Here is a 25,043-nt window from a genome sequence, read left to right as displayed (position 1 = left end):
TGTCTTTTATGACTGAGAGACAGAGACGTATCATCGGCTTTGTATCTGAGCTCAAAATTAAGTTTTAATGGAGGGCTCGCATCACAAAATGTGGGGGTGGAGTTTAAGAGACGTCGCCGTTTACGAGGCAGGAGATGAGGAAGTGGCAGCGACCAGTGGAAAACACGTCTGCCACAGTGTGTGTGAAAGCTTCCGTTTTGCATGTTGTTCGTCAACCTCTAAAGACAACATTTGAAATGGCTTCTACAAAGATGGAATGACAGAAAATGATGAGATCTATACCAAGAGCCCACAATAACAACAACAACAGCTTCTGTGTGGATCAATACAGCTGTTGCAGTTATCCGTCTGCAATCTGCAACAGTGTTTCCCCGACTTCTTTGAGCCGATCAGACCTAATGTGGAAAATATAAAACAACCAAATAATCCCATTTTAAAATCAAGATGATCCTCCGTTGCACATCAACATGAGCCTCACACTCATGACAAATACCCAATTGGTCGTATCTGACCTTTGGTGTACTTTACTGATCAGCTCCTGGCAAAACAACTTCCAGCAGCTGCACACAATAAGTCTCTCTCCTCTGGGATACTTCTCTGAGATTTATGAGCTTCAGGCTGCATTATTTTGTTTTGTGTCCAACCTACACACCAGATCCCAAAAGCAGTGTTGCGTGGAGAAGCAATGCCCTATAATGGCAGTTTTTTTTTGTTTTTTTTCACACAGCAGAACTCCATTTATCGATTCACGGTAGCATTTCAGAGTTATTTCAGTGAGGTGTGAACAGACTTGACTCGCTCCCAATGCAGAACTCCCCGGTCAACACATGCACTGCAGAATTCACAAATACAGTGTGTGATATTTTATTTTTTTTACTTTTAGCTCATTCAATGCATCACCACGTCTTTAAAGAGTTACAGTCGATGCACATGTGAAACTTGCAGCTTTGGATTTGACCCGTTAGTAAAAAAAATGTATTTGGCCTTACAAGATACAAGGAAATAAATAATAGCTATGTAAATACACCCACCTGCCTCTTTATTAGGTACATATCTAATATCCAATAACATGGCAGCAATTGTCACGTGTAAAGAGGGTCAAGACAACCTGTCCAAGTTCAAACTGAGCATCAGAATGGGGAAGAGAGCTACGGTGACATGGCCTGATACATTTTCACACACAACCATCTCTTGAGTTTTCAATGAATGGTCCAAAAAAAAAAACAGCGACCAGACTGGTTCACAATGACAGAAACACAACAGTAACTCAGTGATCATCATGCAGGAGAACATCTTGACATAGAAGTGTGGAGCAGATGAGCTACAGCAGCAGAGGACCAGGTGCTACTGCTACTTTTATTATGTCTTATGTGGACAATAAGTGTCTTGTCAGAGGAATTGATGTCCTGAGCAGAGTGACATCATCTTTTATACCATTCCAACTTGCTAACCTATAACCTGCGAAGTTAATTCATAGTTTTGTTTTTACGCAGCTCTTTCACAGATTTCACTTGAACCCGTCAACAGAGCGGAAACACTGACTTATTAATTGATTACTAAAATAATTGTCATCAGTTTTGATTATTGCTATTTTTTTAGGTTTTTAGCTTCTTAAATGTGAATATTTTCCAGTTTATTTGCTCCATAAAACAGATAAATCATTTAAACTGAATCATTTTGGTTTGTGGACAAAAACAAGACATTGGACTTGTTTTCTGACATTTGATGGACCAAACGATTCGAGATTACCAGATTTCATGGTTTCTCATTATTAGTCGGAATCATTTGTATAATCATGATTGTGCTTGTGTTGATGTGACATGCTGCCATGCAGTTAGCAGGGAAAAGAGTCCAATTAATTAATTGGTTGATTATTAATTGGAATAATAATATTAGATCGTAGATTGTTGTTGATGAGCAGGATCACGGGTGAGTAACAGTGTTCTGACACCGACTGTGATTAAAAAACAGGAACCAATCCAAGTAACTTCAGCGATGGCTGCTTCTCCGATCTTTTCTTGCAGCAGACATTCGCGGGAGCCTCTGGAAATCCCATCTAGATGTGAGGCAGCAAATCACACACAATAAGAGGTTTGTGCTCATAGAGCCAGACTCTGCATCTTGTGAGACAGACAAACCTGCAGCAAACAACACGAGAGTCGAGACAGAAGAAAGTTAATGACACACATTAGTGGGATGTGAATGGTACAGATGGAAGGAAGGCGGAGAGAGGAGCTCAGTGCATCATTGGAAGTCCATGCTTCAAGGCAAGTTTGAGCCAGCCCCAACCTTTTTATGTAAAAAGGAAAAGTTTTGATTTCACTGAAGCCTCTGCCTCCCGTCCTGTTCTTGGAGACTCGAGGAAAGTCTTCATTCTGGGAGTGCGTTGTTCAAGTGGAAAAATATGGAACTGAGCTCTTAAAAATGTGATCGTGTCTGACCATTAAGGGCTTTGTAGGTGAGGAGGAATATGACATGATCACAAGAATATGGTGCAGAGATAATATGATCTGTCTGAGACTAGAAGTAACAAAGGAACGGAGATGTCCTCTATATTCATGCTGAAAAAGACATGTCCTTATTATGCTGTTATAACTGATTGTAATTTAATTCAATTTAAAAAAAAGGACGGCAGCCAAATTAAATATTTATTCACTTAAAGTCTTGCTTTCACTACATTATTCATGTGGCCATCAGAGTTTTCATGGACATTTGACGGCTTTATATGTGCCACTGAATCATCACCTTATATCTATTATTATATAAGGTATCTATTGTTATATATTGTTATATGTACTGTTGTGTTTATGATTCAAAATGCACAACAACACAGACTCCGAGGGAGAAGTCCCCGTGTGCTCACTGTGGTTTTTTAACAGGAACAGCTAAGGACACAAAAGTGTCGTCTGTTGCCTCTTTGAAAAGTTGAGAGAAGGCAGTGTTTGAAGTTTGTTTTTGTGGGAGTAAAAGAACACGATCCTGATCAAACACAAATGTGAGATTGCTCCGCTGAAGGCCAGGGCCAGAGTAATTGTTATGACCCAGGGACATAAATTTTGTATTTTATATTCAGCCCCTCCTTTTTTCTCAGTGTGAACCTGTGCTTCTTACATCAGGCTACATCCACACTACTCTGTTGTTGGTCTGCAGAACAAAAGACTAAAAATAAATCACAATAGATTAAACAAGGAGTCACATGATTACTGCAGGAATGACTGAGCGTTGTCGCGTGGGTGCAGCAGCAGCAGACTGTGGTGTTGGACACTTTTGGTCGTGGCCCAGATTTTGACGTTGGTCCCTGAACTTGGTCTCATTAGAGGAGAAAATGTGAATTGTGACTGTGAATGTGACAGAAGCCTTCGTAGCCTGTGTTTCATGTACGAGCTGCTCATTCGCAGCCTTTCCTCTGTTGGGAATTACCCAGTTCTGTGTCACGTTCACTCTCTCCTTCATGTTTGTTCATGCATATTCTCTGCCTGCATTCATGCCACATGCAAACACACACAAGTATCAACCACAGTTGTTGTCAGCTGCACTTTATTAGATACAGAGGACACTTAATAAAATGGCAGAAGCAGCACCTGGAGGGGTCTTCTGCTTCTGGAGCATCTGCTCCAGTGTTCAGTGTAGTTGAGTGTAGTTACTGTTTTCTATCATTATGAACTCGTGTGGACCCTAACCCTCAGCACCAGAAACAGGACATGTTCTTCTCTCTAAAGCCCACAGATGGTTCCCATGTTCAACAAGTGCTTTCACACTCAACAACAACTCAAATAAAGAAACAACACTCAACTCAACAATATATCGGAAGAACTGAATTTCAAAGTTCATGTGCAATTGAAATTAAATATTTGTTAAAATATTAAAGTACAGCACAGTTTGTGTTAGTGAACTCTCTGCGGCTCACACTGTCTCTCCCTCTCTCTCTGCCTCCCTCTCTCTCTCTCTCTCTCTCTCTCTCTCTCTCTCCCCCGCTCTCTCTCCCTCTCTCTCTCCCCCTCTCTCCCCCTCTCTCTCCCCCGCTCTCTCTCTCTGCTCATGCTCGGCGCCCTGGTAAGCAGTTTTCCGCTGCCTCTATTTTTCAGCCCATAATTTTGATTGATAATTATCGTCGGGGACATAATTCCTGTGAGCCACCCAGCAGAGTGAAAGACTAGTAGAATAAAATAGAAATGGTGTGTTGTCGGGTGCATTCGACCGTGGCCACAACAAATGAATGGATAAATCTCGGGGAGACCAACAGCTGCTGCCGCAGAGAGGGGAGAGAATTTACTTGTCTGTGAATTCCTTTCCGTCTCCTGCAGCCCAACTTTATGGCCTCTGGTTTCACACTAAGAACTTGTGATTCACACTCTGTTTCCCACTCTCCCCGTTTTGTTTTAGAAAACCTTCCAGCACTAGCTGCACTCAAAGGATTACCAGGCTGACTTGTACCCGACTGAAACACCTTGACAGTCTTGAAGGGAAATCCTTACTTAGAGGGGCTTTTTTGGAACTGCTGATCTGCTGTGATCCTCTCTCATAACGCGCGCATCTGAGCTGCTAATAATAGCATAGCACAAAGAAGTCTCTGTTACATTGTTATAAAGTGGGTTAATCCAGTCTGAACATCTTCTAATTAGCTCCATAGAAGATTTAGAATTTGCCCCAGTTTTAGGTCAAATTTCTCTGAGCATTTAGCCTGGATTTATGCTGCACTCAGGGTTCCCACGGGTCCCTGAAATCCTGGAAAGTTTGTGAATTTGCCCTAAATAGTCATGGGTCATTGAAATTTGAATTTTGTGCAGGAAATAAAAGTTGATATTTAGGTAAATGTCTGGGACTGCCGATGTGCCCTTGTTTGTAACGACACCACCTACTGTTTCATGCGCCCTGCATTGCTCGACGTACGTAGATCAGGCCGACGCAGAACAAACGCAGAGTGGTAATTACTGTTGTGGACATTGTACACTGTCTCTCTTCACTGTGGACGTTTTGAGAGAAGGTTTTTCTGTTTCCACAATCGTACAATTCATCACTCAAGGACATACAACTCCTGGTGAGAAATCACTGCGTTAATGTGAATGTCATATGGACGTGTAAAAGGCAGAACATAACTGTTGTCTTATTGCCAAGCTGTGCTCACAGCGCCCTCTGCTGGACAACTTGATAATGTCTTCAAACACTTCTGCGATGTATATTTTAAACTCAATGTGTTAGTAAAACAACCTCATGCTAAATGTGATAGCTGGTAACTAAATAGAAGAGTTTTTTGTTGGTTTATGAGCCTTACATTTATTATGTACATTTATTGTTTCATTGATCAATTACTAGTAGTCTATTAAGTTCCGTAAAAAAAGACTTGACTTTTAGTCTATCAATCTTATAGTTGAGGCAAAGACTTTGGTCTTGACCTGGAAAACAGCAATCTATCGTATAACAAAGGAAGATCGTCTAAAGTGGTGGGACAAAATATCAATATGACAATAATAATTGTCCAGATTAGTGAGATAGAATTATTGATACCCTCGCACAAGATATAGATATTTACATGTATAATACAGTGCTCAAAACAGATTTGTGTCAGGACAATGTACTTTATTAAACATTTAATAACCATTATAACTGATATATAACTTGGGCTTTCTGCATGGAGTTTGCATGTTCTCCCCGTGTGTGCGTGGGTTCTCTCCGGGTTCTCCGGCTTCCTCACACGGTCCAAAAACATGCAATGTGGGGATTAGGTAATTGGACACTCTAAATTGACCATAGGAGTGAGTGTGAGAGTGAATGGTTGAACTGTCCAGGGTGTGACCCCGCCTATCGCCCGATGTAGCTGAGATTGCCGCAGCACCCCTGCGACCCTCTGGTGGAGGATAAAGCGGTAGATGATGGCTGATGACTATAACTGATATACTATTCAGAGTCGAGGTACTCGTGACACCCAATACTAACTTAATACTGCATATTCGATGTATATACAGTATGTGTGGACAGTGGAAAGGTTTAGAGACAGGTACAAATATTACCTGCAGATTTGCATGTCCACAGACGACTACCAAACACAATCTTGTTTTTTTATATATCCAACGCTTAGGTCAGCAAACAGCTGGACAGCTCAACATGTTTGAAGTGTAATTGCCAATTAAAGCACACACTGTTCAAATGCTCATCTGCCAGAGAAGAACCTGTGCGTTTACTTCGACACCTGATTGATTGGGAGAAAATACAGTTACAACACAAATGAAGCTTATTAAAACTGTGAAGCATCATTGTTACGGTCTGCCAGTAATTACAGCAAATAAGGAACCTGACACAAAGAGAGGGGTAAAGGAAAATATGGAACACATGTAAATGAATGAAAGAAGAGATTAGAGTGCACAGAAAAAAATAAAGTAAATATCAAATCCTATGACTAACGGTTCCCATGGTGATGCTGAAGGAGAAAATGGCTACATTGGAAAGGCGAGTCTTAAGACTTGTATACTTAGTCGAGTATACGAATAAGAATGTAAATGTATACTTATTCTTATTTGAGGTCATAGCCGACTACACGTGCTTGAATAGTGGTTAGATATTAGATTATATAATTAAAGGCAGGTTAAGCGACATATTTTTTTGGCATTACTGAACAATAATTACATAATAACATTTCAACATAATGTAAGTCAAGTGATCTGGAAGAGAACTAGATTTCTGCACTTCTGCTACACTTTCATTTCCAACATTTGGACAAAACCTGGCCGGGGACAGGAGACTCTGACACAGAGAGAGGGAGCCTCACATTCATTGTTCTACACAGTAGGTTTTGCAGAATAAAGAAACTGCGCTCTCTTGGTATTACTTTAACACTAAAATAATAGATAGTTCATTTAAAACTATTTCAGAAGCATATTTCTATGCTTATGTTGTGGGAGGAGCTTAGGACAGAGAGCCTTTATCCCAAAATGTTGTTATATAACGACCTGGAGATTAGATTTAACAACGTTCAGTGTGTGTATTCTTATGTATATCTTTCTCTTACATAAGTTGTTGTTCTTTGAATTCTCCTTCTTTCTTTAGATAAACGTATAAGAAGCCATGCGTTTTATATTAAATCCTGAAACAATTAAAGGTTTAAAAAAGAATCTGTATTTACCTCAGAGGCAAAGAAGTAAACTAATATAGTCAGGTGTATTCTTTGCCCTTGAAATTCTTCTCTACATAATTCAGCTGAGAGAAGAATAAACCTCAAGGGCTCAACAGAGCTGAGTCCAGACACAACTCTGAGAGATGGATGCCAAAGTCAAGCATGGCAAAGGAAAGTAGAACAGGAGGAGGCTGTGGTGTTGGACACATGCAGCAGCAGCAGCAGCAGCATCAGCAGCAGCAGCAGCAGCATCAGCAGCAGCAGCAGCGCAGCAGAGATGTCCCTGCACTTGTCCAGCTGCAGTGACATTATGTTCAGAATGAATCTAGTGTGTCATCAATAGTCAGACTGTCAAATTCAAAAGGTTCTTGATTGAATATATTGTGCTTCGTAATAAATGAGTAAATTCGTGATAAATGATAAATGAATTCATGATGTCCTTAAAGGAACTAAGTCTCCGTTTCCATGTCAGACAGATCTGGAAGACAGGAAGACTGCCTCGTCTCCAACATTATACACTCGCTTGAGAAAGTGTTTCTTGCTCTGCCTTGCACCACCACACTCCTCAGTTAGCCTTAAAAAAGCTAAATTAAGTTAAAATTACTTAACAAACTAAACTAAATAACTAAATCTCACTAAACCTTTTCCAGACTTAGTCTGCTTGAAACATCTAGATAGCAGTGTTAGCTAGCCATAATTGTTTAGTATGTTTGGGTTTCGGTGCCTTTAATTGGAACTCGTGAACTTGTATTTTAAAATGAAGCTTGATGTTCAAATGGCTAGCTGGCATTGCAGCTAGGCAACAGCAAGCTACAATGCAGGTTAATATTAACTTACCAACCAGCATTAGCTCCGCTGTATTTAAACAAAGAATGACATCATGATTTTCCTGCAGCTTGTTCTTCACACATCATCTGGACAGAACTTTATTCTTGTGTGGTGTCTGACAACTATTGTGTGATTGGCCCAGAAATCTGAAGTGTGTGTGGGTAATGTGGAAATGTTGTCATTCCCTGTGAGGACTTCCCAGGAGTTCTGCACTTGAGTTTCTCGTGAAGTATGAAATGTCCTGACCATGAACTAACTGTCTCTCTATCAAGCAGCAGCCAAGTAGGACACGATCCAGATATAGTGGCTTCACATTCACGAGTGATCACGTTGACCATCTTTATTTTCAGTCTGTGGTTTCCGCATCAAGAAACACTGTTTCTGTTTCTACTTTAGCTCAACGGAGCTAAAGTAGGTTCGTTGGAGGATAAGGATGGAGGATAAGCATGGAGGATAAGGATGGAGGGAGCAGTGCGACTGAATCAGACCCGTAAAGTTTTGTGCCATAAAATATGAACAGTGAGGTGAACAATGCTAAAACACTCTGAAGGTCTGAGGAGAACTGCAGAGTCGGGTGATAATTCTCAGTGGCTTGTTCACATTACACCACATTCATTTGATCCATTGTTCATATAAAAATGTTGATTATTGCAGCCTGGTGCCAGCAGTGACTAAGCAAGTGTGTGTGTATGTGTGTGTGTTACCCTAGATTAGAGGCCGCGTTGTATCTCTGTGACAAATGGTCCTGTCTTGCAACAACCTCCTGTAAGAAAATCCAGCTTGTTTTCAGTCTTTTCCTGAGAAATTTACCTGTTGTTCCTTTAATCTTCACGTTATCACACACTGCGGCACTTATTGAATCTCTCTGCTATAGTCAAGAAATGCCGTGAAAAATTAGATTGAAGCAAGTACATATGTTGGAAATTGTAGAATCGCTGGCGGCGTGTTGTCTGTTGGATCATGATGCTTCATCTTCATGTTGGCACAGAGCAGCTATTAGTGCCTGGTGGTCATAAAACACTCTGTGTGCTGAGATTGGATCAGACAGAAGCTTTGTGAAATATTACAAGTGAAGTATTGGGAATAGAGGTGGAACAAAATATCCATATAGCAATATATTGTCCTTCTGAGATATGATTATCGATAAGCTGGCACCATATATATTTATATGCTCTAAACAGATTAACCTGCACATTTGACTCATGACCATTTTCACTACATTATCAGTCCTTGTGGTGACGCAGACACATGACTGTCAGCAGGGACACAAAGAAAAACACATTTTTGCCTCTTAACAAAAGGCTCCTCTAATTAAATCTATGCCTGCTTCTCGGATATCGAGTTCACCTCTCATCGTTCCTGTCTTTAACTAGACTTTAACTTTAACTTTAACTTTCACTTTAACTTTTACCGACTGAAAACCAAGATTTATATAAATGTATCATTTCAGATTTCCACCACTTAACAAAAAGCTAACATATAAAAGATAAAATCTGCACCATAAATGAACAATATACTTTATGTCACTTTATGTCATTGTTGTCTTCTGCACCAAAGTCCACTGAGAAAATCAGCGTTTTTAGCTCTTGGACACTCAGGAGCTGCTGCTCTACTTCTGCCTCATTTAGTAGGTTTGTGTTGCTTATGTAAATTCAAACAAATCATTTTATTCTCCAAAGTCACAAAATAGGTGATTTCAAATTATTGTTAGCTGTAGCAGTGGATCAACAACTCCTGTGTGCTGTTATGTAAAATCATGTAATCGTCTGTTTATGTGTTTGATTTGTGTTCAGGGCTCGTCGGAATGCTGCTTGTTGTTGGGTATGTTGTGCTGCAGTGCCTGTGGTTCCAGCAGAGGGCGTGTTTGTGACAGTTGTACAGGTTGGGCGTATGTGTTGCGTAGACAGATGGACATGGAGCTTTGTTCAGTAAAGAAGAAAGCAACTAATTCCAAGTGTGGACCTCAATTCTTTGAATGAAGATGTTACAGAGAGTGAAAGATTTGCACAGTGACACAAACTTTCCTCCTGGAAATGATAACATTGTCTTTTAATGCAATGATTATTGCTGTATCCTCATCTTGGACCATGTATTACATGTCATATTTGAGTGAGTGAGTGAGTGAGTAATCATGTCATTCTCACTCTTACTAATTAAAGCACAGCATATTTATTTGTCTGCGTGTGTTTGTGTTTCAGGTGTTGGGCAGTGTTGGAAATCGTTCCTCAGACATCTTTACCTGAGAGGCATTTGGCAGACGACACAAGCGCACAGCCTGACGCCAGCGGCCCACCTGGATCTCATTCCTCCGCCCACATTCTGCTGCACAGCAACATCTCATTAGAAGAGTGAGTCTGTACATCTCTTGTTTCCTGCCTTTTACCCTAACCGGCCATCATTAAGCCACAAGCCTTCATCTGTAAATCACTGCTGCTTAACATATTCTCAGACATTAAGACAGATTTACATCTAAAGTTGTATTCCTGACTTTGCCCTGCAGTGGCTATTTTCCATTAGAAAGAAGCTGATGGAGTTTTAATCAACACACATAGGAATTTGTCACATTTTTCCGATCGTAAATCTTTAAATGCAGAGTCAGGGCTGAGACGTGGAGGTTCATTCTCACTGAAAACAGATTTTAGCCACTTAACAAAATGCTCACGCAATGAAATCTATGCTTTCTAAAATCCACAGTATCTTAAGAATACACTTTACCATTAAAAAAAGGCGTTTCTGAATGGAAACTGAAGTTTGTAAACCGCCCACTCTCCCACACCAAAGTCAGTGTTTTTAGCTTGCAGTGATCCAGAAGCTGCACTTGTTTGATAAGTCTGTGCCACTTAAACAATGGATTTTCAACATATTAGGTCAAGTGGACCATAGGTCTGATTGTGAGAGTGAATCCATGTGTGATGGACTGGCGAACTGTTCAGGGTGTGACCCCACCCATCGCCCTATGTCAGCTGAGACCCTCATGTTGAGATAAAGTGATAGAAGATGGATGGATTTTCAACATAGAAGTGAGTTTACTCATGGAGGCAGCAGTGGATCAGCAACTCTTGTGTGTCTTGATCTTAAAATGCTGATTTTCTCTATGGACTTTGGTGCAGGAGCGTGAGTGCTTTATAAACCTTTTACAAAAAAGTCTCCAGTCAAAAATCTGGATAAAGTGGTGCACATATTCAGAAGATGTCATAGACTTAAGCTGGCATAGGTTTGATCCAGTGAGTAAATTCAATAGTGTTTTTCCTTGTGTCCACACTGGCAGCCATGTTTTGAGGGAGAGCGACCATGCAGGTGTCTCGGTACAACGTGACAACATGCAGCTCAACTTCTCTTCTCTTCTGCTTTGGATTCAAAGTCAGTGGACAGAACACTTTAGAAGAATTTCTCATGGATTTATTTGTTCTGGAAATGAAATGAGTTAAATGAGTTGGTGAAAAGACTTGGATGCTGGTAAAAGCAAAGTGTCCTCATTATGTCATGTAGATTGACAATTCTACTATCAAATCTCTTCCAGTGATATCAGTCCACGTCCTACATAAATTGGCACAGATCTAGAGCTTTTATTACTTCAGTATATCGTCTCCACCCATTCACACAGAGAGCGTGAGTAACAACAGCAGGAGATTCATTTCTGATAGAAATTGAGCTTTCTGTCATCAGAATTGTACAGTATGCTATTAAACCGATGCCCAAATGTGACAGTGATGATACATCAGCAGAGAAGTTGTGCAAATGTGCACAATTAACAGCTCCTGGACTGAATATGTAATTGTTTCAAAGCATCCTTGAATTGTAATAGCTCCCTGGCGCCGGCTGTCCTTTCCCATTAAATCTTCTTTCATCCCGTTGATTTGCAGAACAACCATTTTTCATTCTGATTGCTTGGCATGAATTTTTATTTCTGTGTTATTCTTTCTCTCCCCCTACCCAACGCTGTTCATCTCTTTAAAAAAGCAGAGCTTCTGTGACCCACATGGCTGAGAAAACCTCTGTGACAGGTGCTCTGCTCACACCGGCACAGCTGCCACTTTCATGGAACAACACTGCCCCCTAGTGGGAGCATACATATTATATTTCTTATGATTTTTAGGGGAAAAAAACACCCGGTTTGGAGCACATGGTTGTTCCACAGCTTCAAATCCCAATCCTCTAACCTTGTTCTCTTCATCTGTTGAGTCTTTTAGAGCAGCTATGTGCTTTTAAAGCTGTGTTAAGATGAAGAGGGTAATAACAAACACCAGAGTGGGAACGGGGGATTCTCCAGTCGCTCCTCTGACTAACAGCACTTAGCTTTTATACGGGCTGCAACTTTCTGGACACTTGGGATCCATGTGGAGAGCTACAGCTTCATGTTGACATGACCGAGGGAAGAAAAAAAAACATTCTGAGGATTTAGACGACCATCTGCAATGGTTTGTCAAGACTGTGTGAGTCCAGTTCAGAAGTCTCATTTATTTCTAAGTTCTAATCTATAAACCTTTAAACCTATATATGTTTAGTTAAGTGACCTTGAGTGTGGAAAAGGCACTTATAAATAAAATGTATCATTGTTATTATTATTATTATTGTTATTATTGTTATTATTATTATTATTGTTGTCATTATTATTCGTATTATTGTTATTATTATTATTACTATTATTATTATTATTATTAGTATAACAATAGCTGTCAGTTAGAGATTGTCATTCTGTCGTAATGAAAACAACAATTCATGCAAATAATAAATCATTTAAATAATTTTGCCTGAATCTTACACACTGGACCTTTACCTAGAAACTGAAATAGTCAGTTAATTATGTAATTCATTGTTTTTCTCCGTTTCATTTGTAAACATGTCTGCTCAGGACCCTCACGTCGAGGATAACAGCCATAGAAAATGAATGAATGAATTTAGTCGTGTGACGTTTTGTTTTCTTTGCATAAAATGATTTAAAATCACAATTACCATGTTTATTCAAGAGCCTTTAATTCATCTCTATCATTATTGATACGCTCTGATTTGAAAATGTTTAATTGTGATAAACTTATTGCCCCATCTCAAAGTCACTGCCAGACAAACATGAGAATGTTTGAACATTCAAAATCAAAAATTGCCCGATCCATCTTTGTTTAGCCGTGATATTGGCGACAGCAGGCGCGTTAGAAATGCCGCCTTGGACGCTCGTGTCTCTCTCCTCAAAGTCATGCCTCGTTTATTACCGTCATGGCAAAAGATGCCCATATATCTGGTCTGATGAGCAGATCGAGGCTGTGGCCGATAAAAGCAAACACCTCTGAAACGCACAAACGGGAAAATGTGATGCAAATTCTCGCCTTCCATTTTATGTAATTGTAAATATACAAACCAGAAAAATAGAATTAATTCTGATTATATTAAAGGTTTAAGACATAGCTGAAAACTGTATACTATTATAAGAATTGTTTTTCTGTAGTCCCAGGCTGCTCTTCATCTTCCTCTTCATTCTGGTTTAAGGGGCTGTAAAGAAACAAAGCGTAAAATCCCAAATATCCATATTAATATTCATGTTCCCCCTGCCAAGAGGTTTTAGTAACCAGTGCCACTCTCCTAAATCTGTGAATATTTTAAGAGAAAAATGGGTATTCACTGAGCCTGGAGGAAAAACCACATCAAAATGTGAATGTGAAATAAGAGTGCAGCAGACAGCACACGCGGCATCTCTCGTACTTTGAGCATCAAGGTTAGACCGTGACAAAAACACCACACCCTCCTGTGAGTGTGTGTCACGTCCCGCGGGAGCTGCCGCCTCATCCGTGTTCATGTTTCATTCACGCGGCTTGGATGAATGCAGGTGTCATGTGGTGACTTTAAACTTCTGTCAGAGGTCAAACAACCTGTCACCAGCTGCAGGAGGGGGAGGAGTCTAATAGGTTTGTTATTGAAACGTGTCCATGTGGTCTTTTTATCTGGTGTCCTGTTATCATGCTGCTGCTCCTCCAGGTCACAAATGTGGCAAAAAGTCACTAAACATGTATAGTAAAGGTTTACACAATGAAATGGCGCTCACATTAACTAAGTAGGCGGGGCCTGTCCTGCCTGGAAGACTTGAAAGTGACCTTTGGCATTAATAACAGATGGCGTCCCGTTAGCTCCGCGGCTGCTTGACTCCAGTGTATCAAACGCGTGACAGTGCTGTAAATGAATTGCATGCTGTGTGGACAAAGGTTTCTGCATTTTGGACGTAATGGAAACTTTACGCGAGAAATATAACCACACTTTAGACGTCCTGACACATTTGCAACGAGCAGAACCGATAAGCAGAATCATTAAGCATACATACTAACGGTTCCGAGGGATCGATGGACTGCGCGCCGGTTCTGAACAAGAACCGGTTCTCGATTCCTATCCCTAATTATTCAGCTCTAAATCAGATGCATCATTTGTTTACATTAACAGCTGACACAACTGTATCTACAGAATACTAGAATGTTCTTTATGTCTCCCTTGTATGTACCCGTGAAATGGGGTGATTTCTATATTTTGCAGTATTTATTCTTTTTTTAAACTAAAAACACTAGAATGTATGTGCAAGTTTGTATGTGTTAACATCAACTGCTAAGAGAAAGACGTGCTCACTTGTCATCTGTGGCTTCTTCAGATAAATCTGACTATGTACTGGAAGTAAAACTATTTTAACACTTTTGTTTCAATGCAAGCTCTGAGAATACACAGCTTTCTACCTTCATCAGTGTATGTTTAGTGTTACTTTTTACGACGATTGTAGGTATGAGCATATTCGAGGGACTCGGCTCAGGTTGGAAATAAAGTAAGAGAGTGAATGTTGAGATGGTGATTATATTGGACAAAGGACGTTGGAGATGGAGCCTCTGGCCTCTGGGCAGGAGGAAAAGAGGAAGACCAGAGAGAAGATTCATGGATTGTTGACATGAGGACAGTTAGTGTAACAGAAGAGGACACAAGGGAGAGGACGAGATGGAGACAGATGATCTGAATTTAGATCTGAATGGACTAATTGTTGCAGCCTTACATGGAAACATTGCACAGTCTTCTTTTATTTTGTAATTCCCGGCTGTTGTTCACCCTTGGTTGAAACAGGAAGTGGTAAAAATCTGACAGTGAAATCTCCTTCAGCAGTGAGTAAAAGCCACTTGTCACCACAGTTGCTCATCACACAAACCCACACGGCTCTCACGAGTTATTTACAGTCTGCTGATAGCTGCCCTCGTCGCACTTCCGTCACTGAAAGCAGTCATTTGGACTGTTCCGCCGGAGCGTACACTCCCTGATAATCTTCCCTCTCACTCTCCTGCATGTCTCGTTGCTTTTTCCTTTTTATTTTTTCATCCGAAAGTGGAACATTCACAGTCACCTCTGAAGCTTTTTTCCCCCCGTTTTCCTTTCACAGCATTTGCTCAAATAGACAAAAAGCTGCTCCCTGACTGTATCCGGCTTGTTATCTGTGGTGATTTGAAATACCAGGATGCACACGGTGTCATGACTTTGCTTTTTTGCTTGTCCTGTTAATGAGTTTTGTCTCCCTGATCCCCGACTGTGACTCAGCATGTCACAGCTCAGTGCTGGAGAGCAGCCACTGCAGCTGAAGAGGAAGAGGGACGGGAATGAAATAGAAAAGCAGATGAGAGTTATTATGCTGTCATGCTGGGATGTTGTCAGTTACAGTCCCATCTGATGCCTCATGAAGCAATAACTAACTGTGGGCTTAATGAAAAAGTAATATGTTGCATTTCTGCTTTAAAATATCTAAAAATGATAAGATGAATGTTTCTTTTCTTACCGTTTTATCCTCAACATGAGTGTCACGTGAGGCTGGAGCCAATCCCAGTTGACATAGGGTGAAAGGCGGGGGACACCATGGACAGATCACCTGTCCATTATAGTATCAATCACACAGAGACAAACAAGCATTCACTTTCACATTCACACCTGTGGTCAGTTTAGAGCAGGGGTCTCAAACCCAAATGACCTAGGGGCCACGGAGTGTCTAGTTTGGTCAGCAGGGGGCCGGTCAAGTGGAAAAAAAGTCAAACTTTTTGTGAAAAAGACATCAAAATAGTAATATTTATGATGATATTTCACATAATTTCAAAATAAAAGTGTCTGTTTTGATATGGAACAATAAATAGTTCACAATATAAACATATTTATGATACAAAATTAACCTATCAATTAAAAAAAACATACAGCAATATCTCACTATAAAGGGGTGGGCCACATGTTGGCCATTTTGTGTTTTATGTATGTATTTAGTTAGTGAGCGTGGGTTTTCTCCCGCAGCCCAAAGATGTCCATGCAGATTTGGGGATTAGGCAAGTTAGACACTGAGAGTAAGAGTAGATGGTTGTTTGTCCCTGTGTTTGTCTCTGTGTCCCCCGCCTATCGCACTATATCAGCTGAGATTGGCACAGCATCCCCCACGACCCTCATCAAGGATAAAAGTGGTAGAAAATGGATGGATGGATATTTACAGTGTATCTAAAGAGAACACAAAGAGAGCAGTAGTACAGGTTTATTGCAGATCTATTGCACAGATTTAAGATAAAACCAGGAGTTGCATTTACAGTTTGAGAAATAGATTATGCTTTGTGTATAATTTTTGGCCAGTTTTGGCAATGATGGATCGACTTTCGTGTGTACACACAATGATGATAGTTTATTATGGTCATGATCATATTCTGCTCATTTTCCCCACCAGGCTTTCTGAATAAGCCTTTAAATTATGTTAAACGTCCTCCTCCTGCTGCTGTTGCAGTGTATATAGCATCTCTGTGTTTGCAGAGAAAACAACTAATGAAACCTACAGCACAGCAGCAGCAGACAAATGGCCAGAATTAGGGTTTAAAATGGAAACACTGATTCATGGCGTTAGCCCTGGTCTGCCGTGTGTTCGTATTACCGTTTGTGGCTCATTTAATATTTAGGACAATATTTTGCCTGCACTGTAGTTGCTCTCGTATCTTCCCTGAGGAGGTTCCTGTGCCGGCTGGGAGCTGGCTGTTTACCAGCCTCTGTTTCAATGAGTCTTAATGAAGATTAATTCACACCGGGTGGAATCACTGTTATAAATGGACAGAAACGCAGGGAGGAAAGTACGAGGACGGTCAAACTTTAGCTTTAACTTTTCAGACAGCTTCATGTCTTTATGCTCAAAGGGCCTGAGTTTAGGACTTTGAGGACAAACTAAAGACACAAAGTTGATGCATTAGAATAGAATTGAATTTGAATAGGGAAGATACAGGTGAACATCTGATGTGCTGTGCAGATAGATTATAGCTTTTGCTAATTAACTCTTGTTCTCATAAATAATAAAGCTACAATACACAGTAGCATAAAGTACATACACATAATCAGCATCTGTATCATCCAATGCAGTAGTTCTCAAACTTTTTATACCAGGTACCACCTGAGAAAATATTGAGCTCTCTCAGTAACACAATTACCACCTACGTTAAAACACAGTGGTGTAAATAGTGTGTATACTATCAAACATGGTATAGCATATAGTGAAATTAGATTACGATGGACACTCCGGTCAAAATTCCTCAGCTCCACTCCGATCACATACCTTGGTATAAACCTCCAAGTACCACTAGAGGAAGCTCCCATACCGCAGTTTGAGAACCAAAGATCTCATCCTTTCTGGTGTGTGTAGGCCACCGTAGTTCCCTGACGCATGTGAAAAAGGTAGTTGTGAGCTCGCCTTTGTTGCAGTCTGCAGTCTCACCACTAGATGTCCCTAATTCTCTCACACTGGACCTTTAAAGGTAGCACATGTTGATTCACACTTTCATTACATGTCATTTAGCAGACGCTTTTATCCAAAGCGACTTACAATGGAATTGAGTACAATCAGCCAGGGGTGGGATCGAACTTGCGACCATGATGTCTTTCGCACACAGGGTAGGGTCTTAACCACTGAGCCCCTCCACCCCCTTTCATTACAGGCAGTAAATTCCCCAGAGGGCCAGTGTTGTATCCATTGCATGTGCTGTTGCTAGCTTTTCTAAACTTGCTGACTGTAGCTTTAAAGCTGAAATCGGCACTTGGCATTATGATGTTCAAATGTATGTTGGTCATCTAAAAGCCTTGATTTCACTTTGTAATACCACATTTAAACTGCTCAAAAACCAGTTTAAATGTGCTATTAACTGAGAGGAACACAGGTTTAATAGACTTCAGCTCCACAGACATCATTCATGGGCATTCAAGATCTGGTTGAAGGCACTCATTTCTGCTCCATGTTCATGATTTTTGGCCTTTGCGTCATTTCTGGCACAACATGTGCATTCTTTTTCCAGCCATTACTGTAAATGTTGGTCACAAATGTTTGTGGTGAATCTTGCTTGTTACAGCTTGGAACATCATAAAAAAAAACCTCTGTTTTTATCTCATCATTCAGATCAATTGAAAGAGGGAACAAAGATTGTCACTGATGTCATTGGTGTTGTTGTTTTCTTCTTACTCTGACTTTGTTTTGCTTCCGTACAAGTGACTCATTGATGAAAAAAACACCACCACTCAGATACAGAAATCCCAAATACACCCACTCATTTTAGCATAAAAGAGGCCCTGGTCACACAGTTTTCATGGAAAGCAGACAACATGGTATTTACAGCACTAACAAACTCTCCTATTCTTACATAAATGAATGGAGAGAATAGCATTTACCTGGAAACCAACATGTGTTTCATACAAGCTTTAAATGAAAAGTTCCTGTTTTTGTTTACTAAAGTGATGCAAAAACACACCTGGGACCACTGTGTTTTCATTTAATCCAGAGAGATTATGTTTGGCTTGTAGTTACAGGGAGAACATTTATTTGATTTTTTTGAAAAAATAGAAAATCTATAAGAGAAATATCACTGAAGAGCTGAAGCCGGAAACAGATCAGTATCTGTGGAGAAAATTCTGGCCTGAAGCGAAAAACTCAGACGAGCCGAAACCCTCAGTCAGTTCAGAAATGATAAAAAATAATGACACAGGAAATCTCAGGGATGGAAAAGATAACCTGCAGAGTTAGAGGCAATGAGATTGTCTAATAAAAACTTTGGTTTAGGTGGAACAAACACGACGTCCTCAATTTATTCAGGAAATACGAAAATGTGATGGTTTGGGTTTGACTTTCCTCTCAGGTCTGAAAAAGCTGGAGAGATTGCAACTATTCCTCTGACGAAGGTAAGACTCCACTCTCTGTAATTGTCACATATACAGTATATCTCTATTTCAGGCTTGTTGTATGTTGTACTGTCACATTTCACTGTCTTTTAGAGAAGATGGAAAGTTAGGAGAAAAAGTAATGGATGATTAAATCCAGAATAGAGGGCAGTAATGTAACCTGGGGGGGCGTCAAATGCCCTTAAATATCACCACTAACTATATGGCTGAATCCCAGTAGAAATTCAAGAAAATTAGATTTTAGCTTCTCACCTAAAAAAAATCAATACTGTGTGTTAATAATCCTGGTGACAGTTGAACAAATTTACCAAAAAAGGCAGCACTCGACCAGCAACTCCCTGTGTCCCTGTGAGCTAAAAATGACAATTTTCTCTATGGACTTTGGTGCAGAGACATGACTTCATTTTCCAGGAAGAAGAGACTTTCTAACAGTGAGATAAAGTGACAACTATATTCTTAATTTATGGGTGGATTTAAGCAGGTGTAGAATTTATGAGGTCAGCCAAGTTTTCAGTAAGAGTGATTTGCTGTTTCTCAGGCAGGGGGCGCTCATACAACTGCCCTTCAAAAACCCTCTGTCATGTCTTTTGTCTTTTGTCGTAGAGCCATTATTATTTAACAAACTACCGATGACACTCCTCGATTTTCTGTTTTTCTACCACGACTTCAAAGATACAGTCATTTAGTAAAAATGTGATTTTCTGTCAACTCTTGTCTCACCACCGTGTGTCACTCTCTCTCCTCCTAATACCATGCAGATCATTAATGAACGTTACAGCGTGTACTCGTGGGTTGCTGAGCTGATCCAGGTGTTTATCTCCATCAGTGTCACTGTGTCCTTCCTGGTGATGGGATCAGCCATGAAACACACCAGTAAGATTTCTGCTCTTTGGATGTTTAAGTGACTTTAAAGCCCCTTTTTCCACCTATGGACCCAGCTCGACTCAGCACGGCATGGTTTAGGATGTGTTTCCATTACAATATAGTACCTTCTCAACATGGGCGGAGTCATCACCGCATGAAACTGCCTTGACTTTTTACACGCGACACCCACAAAGGCTGTTGTTTTCAGTGTAACTGAATCATTAGAATCAGTTAATTAGAAATATTGGTGCAGTACTTCCTCCATGACCGGAGCACAGACTCCGTCTGACAGTTGCTGGACTGAAATACAGTGGCAGGGTTTGCTGTCGCTAAATACACCAGACTCCTCTGTTAAATATTGCGATTTTAGACATTTCTTTGGTAATTGTTGGAGATTAACACACATTTGTAGGATTGTTACATATTTTTAACTGACCTACAGTTCGGCATTGTTCGGCTTGATTCTTGTGTCGGACGTCTCTTCCTGTGACGACACTCTGACCAATCAGTGGCCAAGCAAGTACTAAAAATAGTACAAGGTACTATCACTAATGGAAACGCAAAATAACTATGTTTACATGGGCACAAGTAATGGGAATAAAAACATGTCACGTAAACATGCCACTCCGACAACTCTGATCCGAAAACAGCCCGTTCAGAGACACGTGCTATCACGTTAACGTGACATATTTCCATTTTGTTACTGCTGTATTTTCATTCCAATAATAATAATAATAATAATAATAATAATAATAATAATGAACAGACACGGAAGAGGAGGTTTGTTTACTACAGAAGCGGAAGTCAAGCTTCTTCTTCTTCTTCTACTTCTACTTCGACAGCACTGCACATGTCAACATGGTCCATTCTGACTGAACAGTTAATGCACTTGTACACACACATCGCAGTCTGATCATTTAATCCCTGAAAACAATAAATATGTGATTTAATCTTTTCGGAATAAGAAAGACATTTTGCTCATGTAAACATAGCTAGCGTTGCCACCTAGTGTTGACATTTAGAATTAAAAGGTGTTGCATTTTCTGTGTCTGGACGTGGACGTGCTGGAAACACTTCCCTCACTGATGGATGGTCACTGTTGTTTCTGTGTGTGTCGGGTTTCTCTCAGTCGATGGTTTAGTGAGCTCACTGTGGAGCAGGAGACTGGAGTGGTTGTCCAAAGCTTGGGAGAGACATGTGACCAACAAAGAGCACATCTGCTCAGCAAGGAGGTAACACGAGAAACATGGCCTGATAATTCTGTGTATTTCAGCTTTTTCTCTTAGGGGATAACGCTTTTCTTCTGTGTGTTTCCTTTAGTGTCGTCAAAGGATTTGCATCATTGCTTGGATTTTGTGTCATCTTCATTGTGTCAGTGTGTGATCCCAGGGTAACCACACACATACATACACACACGCCTCATCTCTAACCGTAACCATAACCACAATTCAAATGAAATCCCTAAACATGAAGTAGTTATGTACAATTAATACATATTGTATTAGCAAACCCACATTTCTGCAGGTTTCTGCCTCTTTAGGACCAGTTTGTGGTCTGCATGAGGACTACTGGTCCTAATAAGATCAGTGTTTGACAGAAACGGTAACACACACACACACATATCTCTCTGTTCTTGTGAGGACATTAATAGATATATTACTTAACCCTCTAAATGCCCTTTAAAGTCAGGAGGAGCTGCTAAAAAGTCCTCACTATGATGAATTAGAATCTAAATGGGTCCTCATAACTTCATAGACACACACAAACCTGTTTTTTTTAATATATCTTAGTGAGGACACACAATAGGTAACCTTAAAATAAACCCATTCTACACCTAAAACCAGGTCTTAACCCTGAGAAAAGCATTTTAAAGAGCCCACTCAAGGTGAACATGACTTACAACGATAGGTTAGTTTGTTAAATACATGGAGACACACACACATACACAAACACACACACTCATCAGTGTGTTTCGGTTTGTCCAGGGTTTCGTGGTCATTCTGGATAAAGTGGTGTCGTTCTCTCTCAACACTGAAGTGGGTCTGTTTGTCTTCATCATGCTGAGAGAATCCAGAGAAGATCGATTCCAGTGAGTTCAGCTCATTTTTGGTTTGTTTTTTAAATCATCTCTGAATGTGAGTGTTGAAATGAAGACTGAGAAAAAAGCAGGTTTATTTACACAAAAGCACATACTATGTCTTTAATTGAAACCGGCGAGCAGCTGATGAGCATTTCTCATCATCATTAGTGAGTAATATTGGTTGGTGATAGGCAATATTCATGGTTTTTACACCACATACTTTACAATGTGGGTTTGCTAATACAATATGTATCAATTATTGGACTTCATTATTATTTATTGTTTTGTAAAGTCTGATTAATGGGACATTTTGGTACTGATGCCAAAATGTGCAAGTAAACATATCAAATATAAACAAATTGGCCATAATATTAAATAATTATGATAATTTGACAATGATTACTTAAGATATCATCAGGACAACATACTAAACTATGACATTTTTGTCACATTTTGGACGACATACTAACCTATGACTTTTTTGTCACATTTTGGACGACATACTAACCTATGACTTTTTTGTCACATTTTGGACGACATACTAAACTATGACATTTTTGTGACTTTTTGGACGACATACTAAACTATGACATTTTGGTGACTTTTTGGACAACATACTAAACTATGACATTTTTGTCACATTTTGGACCACATACTAAACTATGACATTTTTGTGACTTTTTGGACGACATACTAAACTATGAAATTTTGGTGACTTTTTGGATGACATACTAAACTATGACATTTTTGTCACATTTTGGACGAAATACTTGACTATGACATTTTCGTAAAATTTTGGACCACATACTAAACTATGACATTTTTGTCACATTTTGGACCACATACTAAACTATGACGTTTTTTGTCACATTTTGGACGACACACTAAAGTATGACATTTTTGTCACATTTTGGACCACATACTGAACTATGACGTTTTTGTCACATTTTGGACGACATACTAAACTATGACGTTTTTGTCACATTTTGGACCACATACTAACCTATGACTTTTTTGTCAAATTTTGGATGACATACTAACCCATGACTTTTCTGTCACATTTTGGACGACATACTAAAGTATGACATTTTACCCTGAGACCTGAGTGGCATGTTGGCGTAGTGTTTAGTAGGTCTTAACTATAGTACTGTTGCAACATTGTGCTGGGTTCAATCCCAGGTCTGAGATGTTTCTGTGTGGACGAAGTACTAACCTATGACTTTTTTTGTTACATTTTGGACGACATACTAAACTATGACTTTTTTGTCACATTTTGGACAACATACTAAACCATGACTTTTTTGTCACATTTTGGACGACATACTAACCTAAGAACTTTTTTGTCACATTTTGAACGACATACTAACCTATGACTTTTTTGTCACATTTTGGACGACATACTAAAGTATCACATTTTGGTGACTTTTTGGAGGACATACTAAACTATGACATTTATGTCGCTTTTTGGACGACATACTAAACTATGACATTTTGGTGACTTTTTGAACGACATACTAAACTATGACATTTTTGTGACTTTTTGGACGACATACTAAACTATGAAATTTTGGTGACTTTTTGGATGACATACTAAACTATGACATTTTTGTCACATTTTGGACGAAATACTTGACTATGACATTTTCGTAAAATTTTGGACCACATACTAAACTATGACGTTTTTTGTCACATTTTGGACGACACACTAAAGTATGACATTTTTGTCACATTTTGGACGACATACTAAACTATGACATTTTTGTCGCTTTTTGGACGACATACTAAACTATGACTTTTTTTGTCACATTTTGGACGACATACTAAACTATGACTTTTTTGTCACATTTTGGACGACATACTAACCTATGACTTTTTTTGTTACATTTTGGACGACATACTAAACTATGACTTTTTTGTCACATTTTGGACGACATACTAACCTATGACTTTTTTGTCACATTTTGGACGACATACTAACCTATGACTTTTTTTGTTACATTTTGGACGACATACTAAACTATGACTTTTTTGTCACATTTTGGACGACATACTAACCTATGACTTTTTTGTCACATTTTGGACAACATACTAAACTTTGACTTTTTTGTCACATTTTGGACGACATACTAACCTATGACATTTTTATTACATTTTGGACGACATACTAAACTATGACTTTTTTGTCACATTTTGGACAACATACTTACCTATGACTTTTTTGTCACATTTTGGACGACATACTAAAGTATCACATTTTGGTGACTTTTTGGAGGACATACTAAACTATGACATTTATGTCGCTTTTTGGACGACATACTAAACTATGACATTTTGGTGACTTTGAACGACATACTAAACTATGACATTTTTGTCGCTTTTTGGACGACATACTACACTATGACATTTTTGCAACATTTTGGACGACATACTAAACTATGACATTTTTGTCGCTTTTTGGAAGACATACTAAACTATGACATTTTTGCAACATTTTGGACGACATACTAAACTATGACATTTATGTCGCTTTTTGGACGACATACTAAACTATGACATTTTTGCATCATTTTGGACGACATACTAAACTATGACATTTTTGTCGCTTTTTGGACGACATATTAAACTATGACTTTTTTTGTCACATTTTGGACGACATACTAAACTATGACATTTTTGTCGCTTTTCGGACGACATACTAAACTATGACGTTTTTGTCACATTTTGGACGACATACTAAACTATGACTTTTTTGTCAAATTTTGGACGACATACTAACCTATGACTTTTTTTATTACATTTAGGACGACATACTAAACTATGACTTTTTTGTCACATTTTGGACGACATACTAACCTATGACTTTTTTGTCAAATTTTGGACGACATACTAACCTATGACTTTTTTGTCAAATTTTGGACGACATACTAACCTATGACTTTTTTGTCAAATTTTGGACGACACACTAACCTATGACTTTTTTTG

The 25,043-nt window shown here is 39.4% G+C and overlaps 1 protein-coding gene across 3 annotated transcripts in view; it reads left to right on the top strand.

Annotated features, from left to right (window-relative positions):
* The window catches only part of si:ch211-51h4.2 (uncharacterized), a 98,545-nt gene that overhangs the window by 34,350 nt on the left and 39,152 nt on the right, over nt 1-25,043 (top strand). The window contains exons 12-17 of one of the 3 annotated variants that reach the window (XM_058637488.1): nt 10,135-10,284; nt 19,075-19,117; nt 19,876-19,990; nt 21,111-21,213; nt 21,302-21,371; nt 21,967-22,070. In XM_058637488.1, the coding sequence (XP_058493471.1) occupies nt 10,135-10,284; nt 19,075-19,117; nt 19,876-19,990; nt 21,111-21,213; nt 21,302-21,371; nt 21,967-22,070 (585 nt within the window). The remainder of the gene's footprint in view (nt 1-10,134; nt 10,285-19,074; nt 19,118-19,875; nt 19,991-21,110; nt 21,214-21,301; nt 21,372-21,966; nt 22,071-25,043) is intronic. The other 2 variants (XM_058637490.1, XM_058637489.1) reach the window with 2 other exon arrangements.

The sequence above is a fragment of the Solea solea genome, chromosome 9, assembly GCF_958295425.1.
Source record: "Solea solea chromosome 9, fSolSol10.1, whole genome shotgun sequence".
In the NCBI taxonomy this organism is placed as follows: Eukaryota; Metazoa; Chordata; class Actinopteri; order Pleuronectiformes; family Soleidae; genus Solea; species Solea solea.
This window is presented reverse-complemented; position numbering and strand designations above follow the sequence as displayed.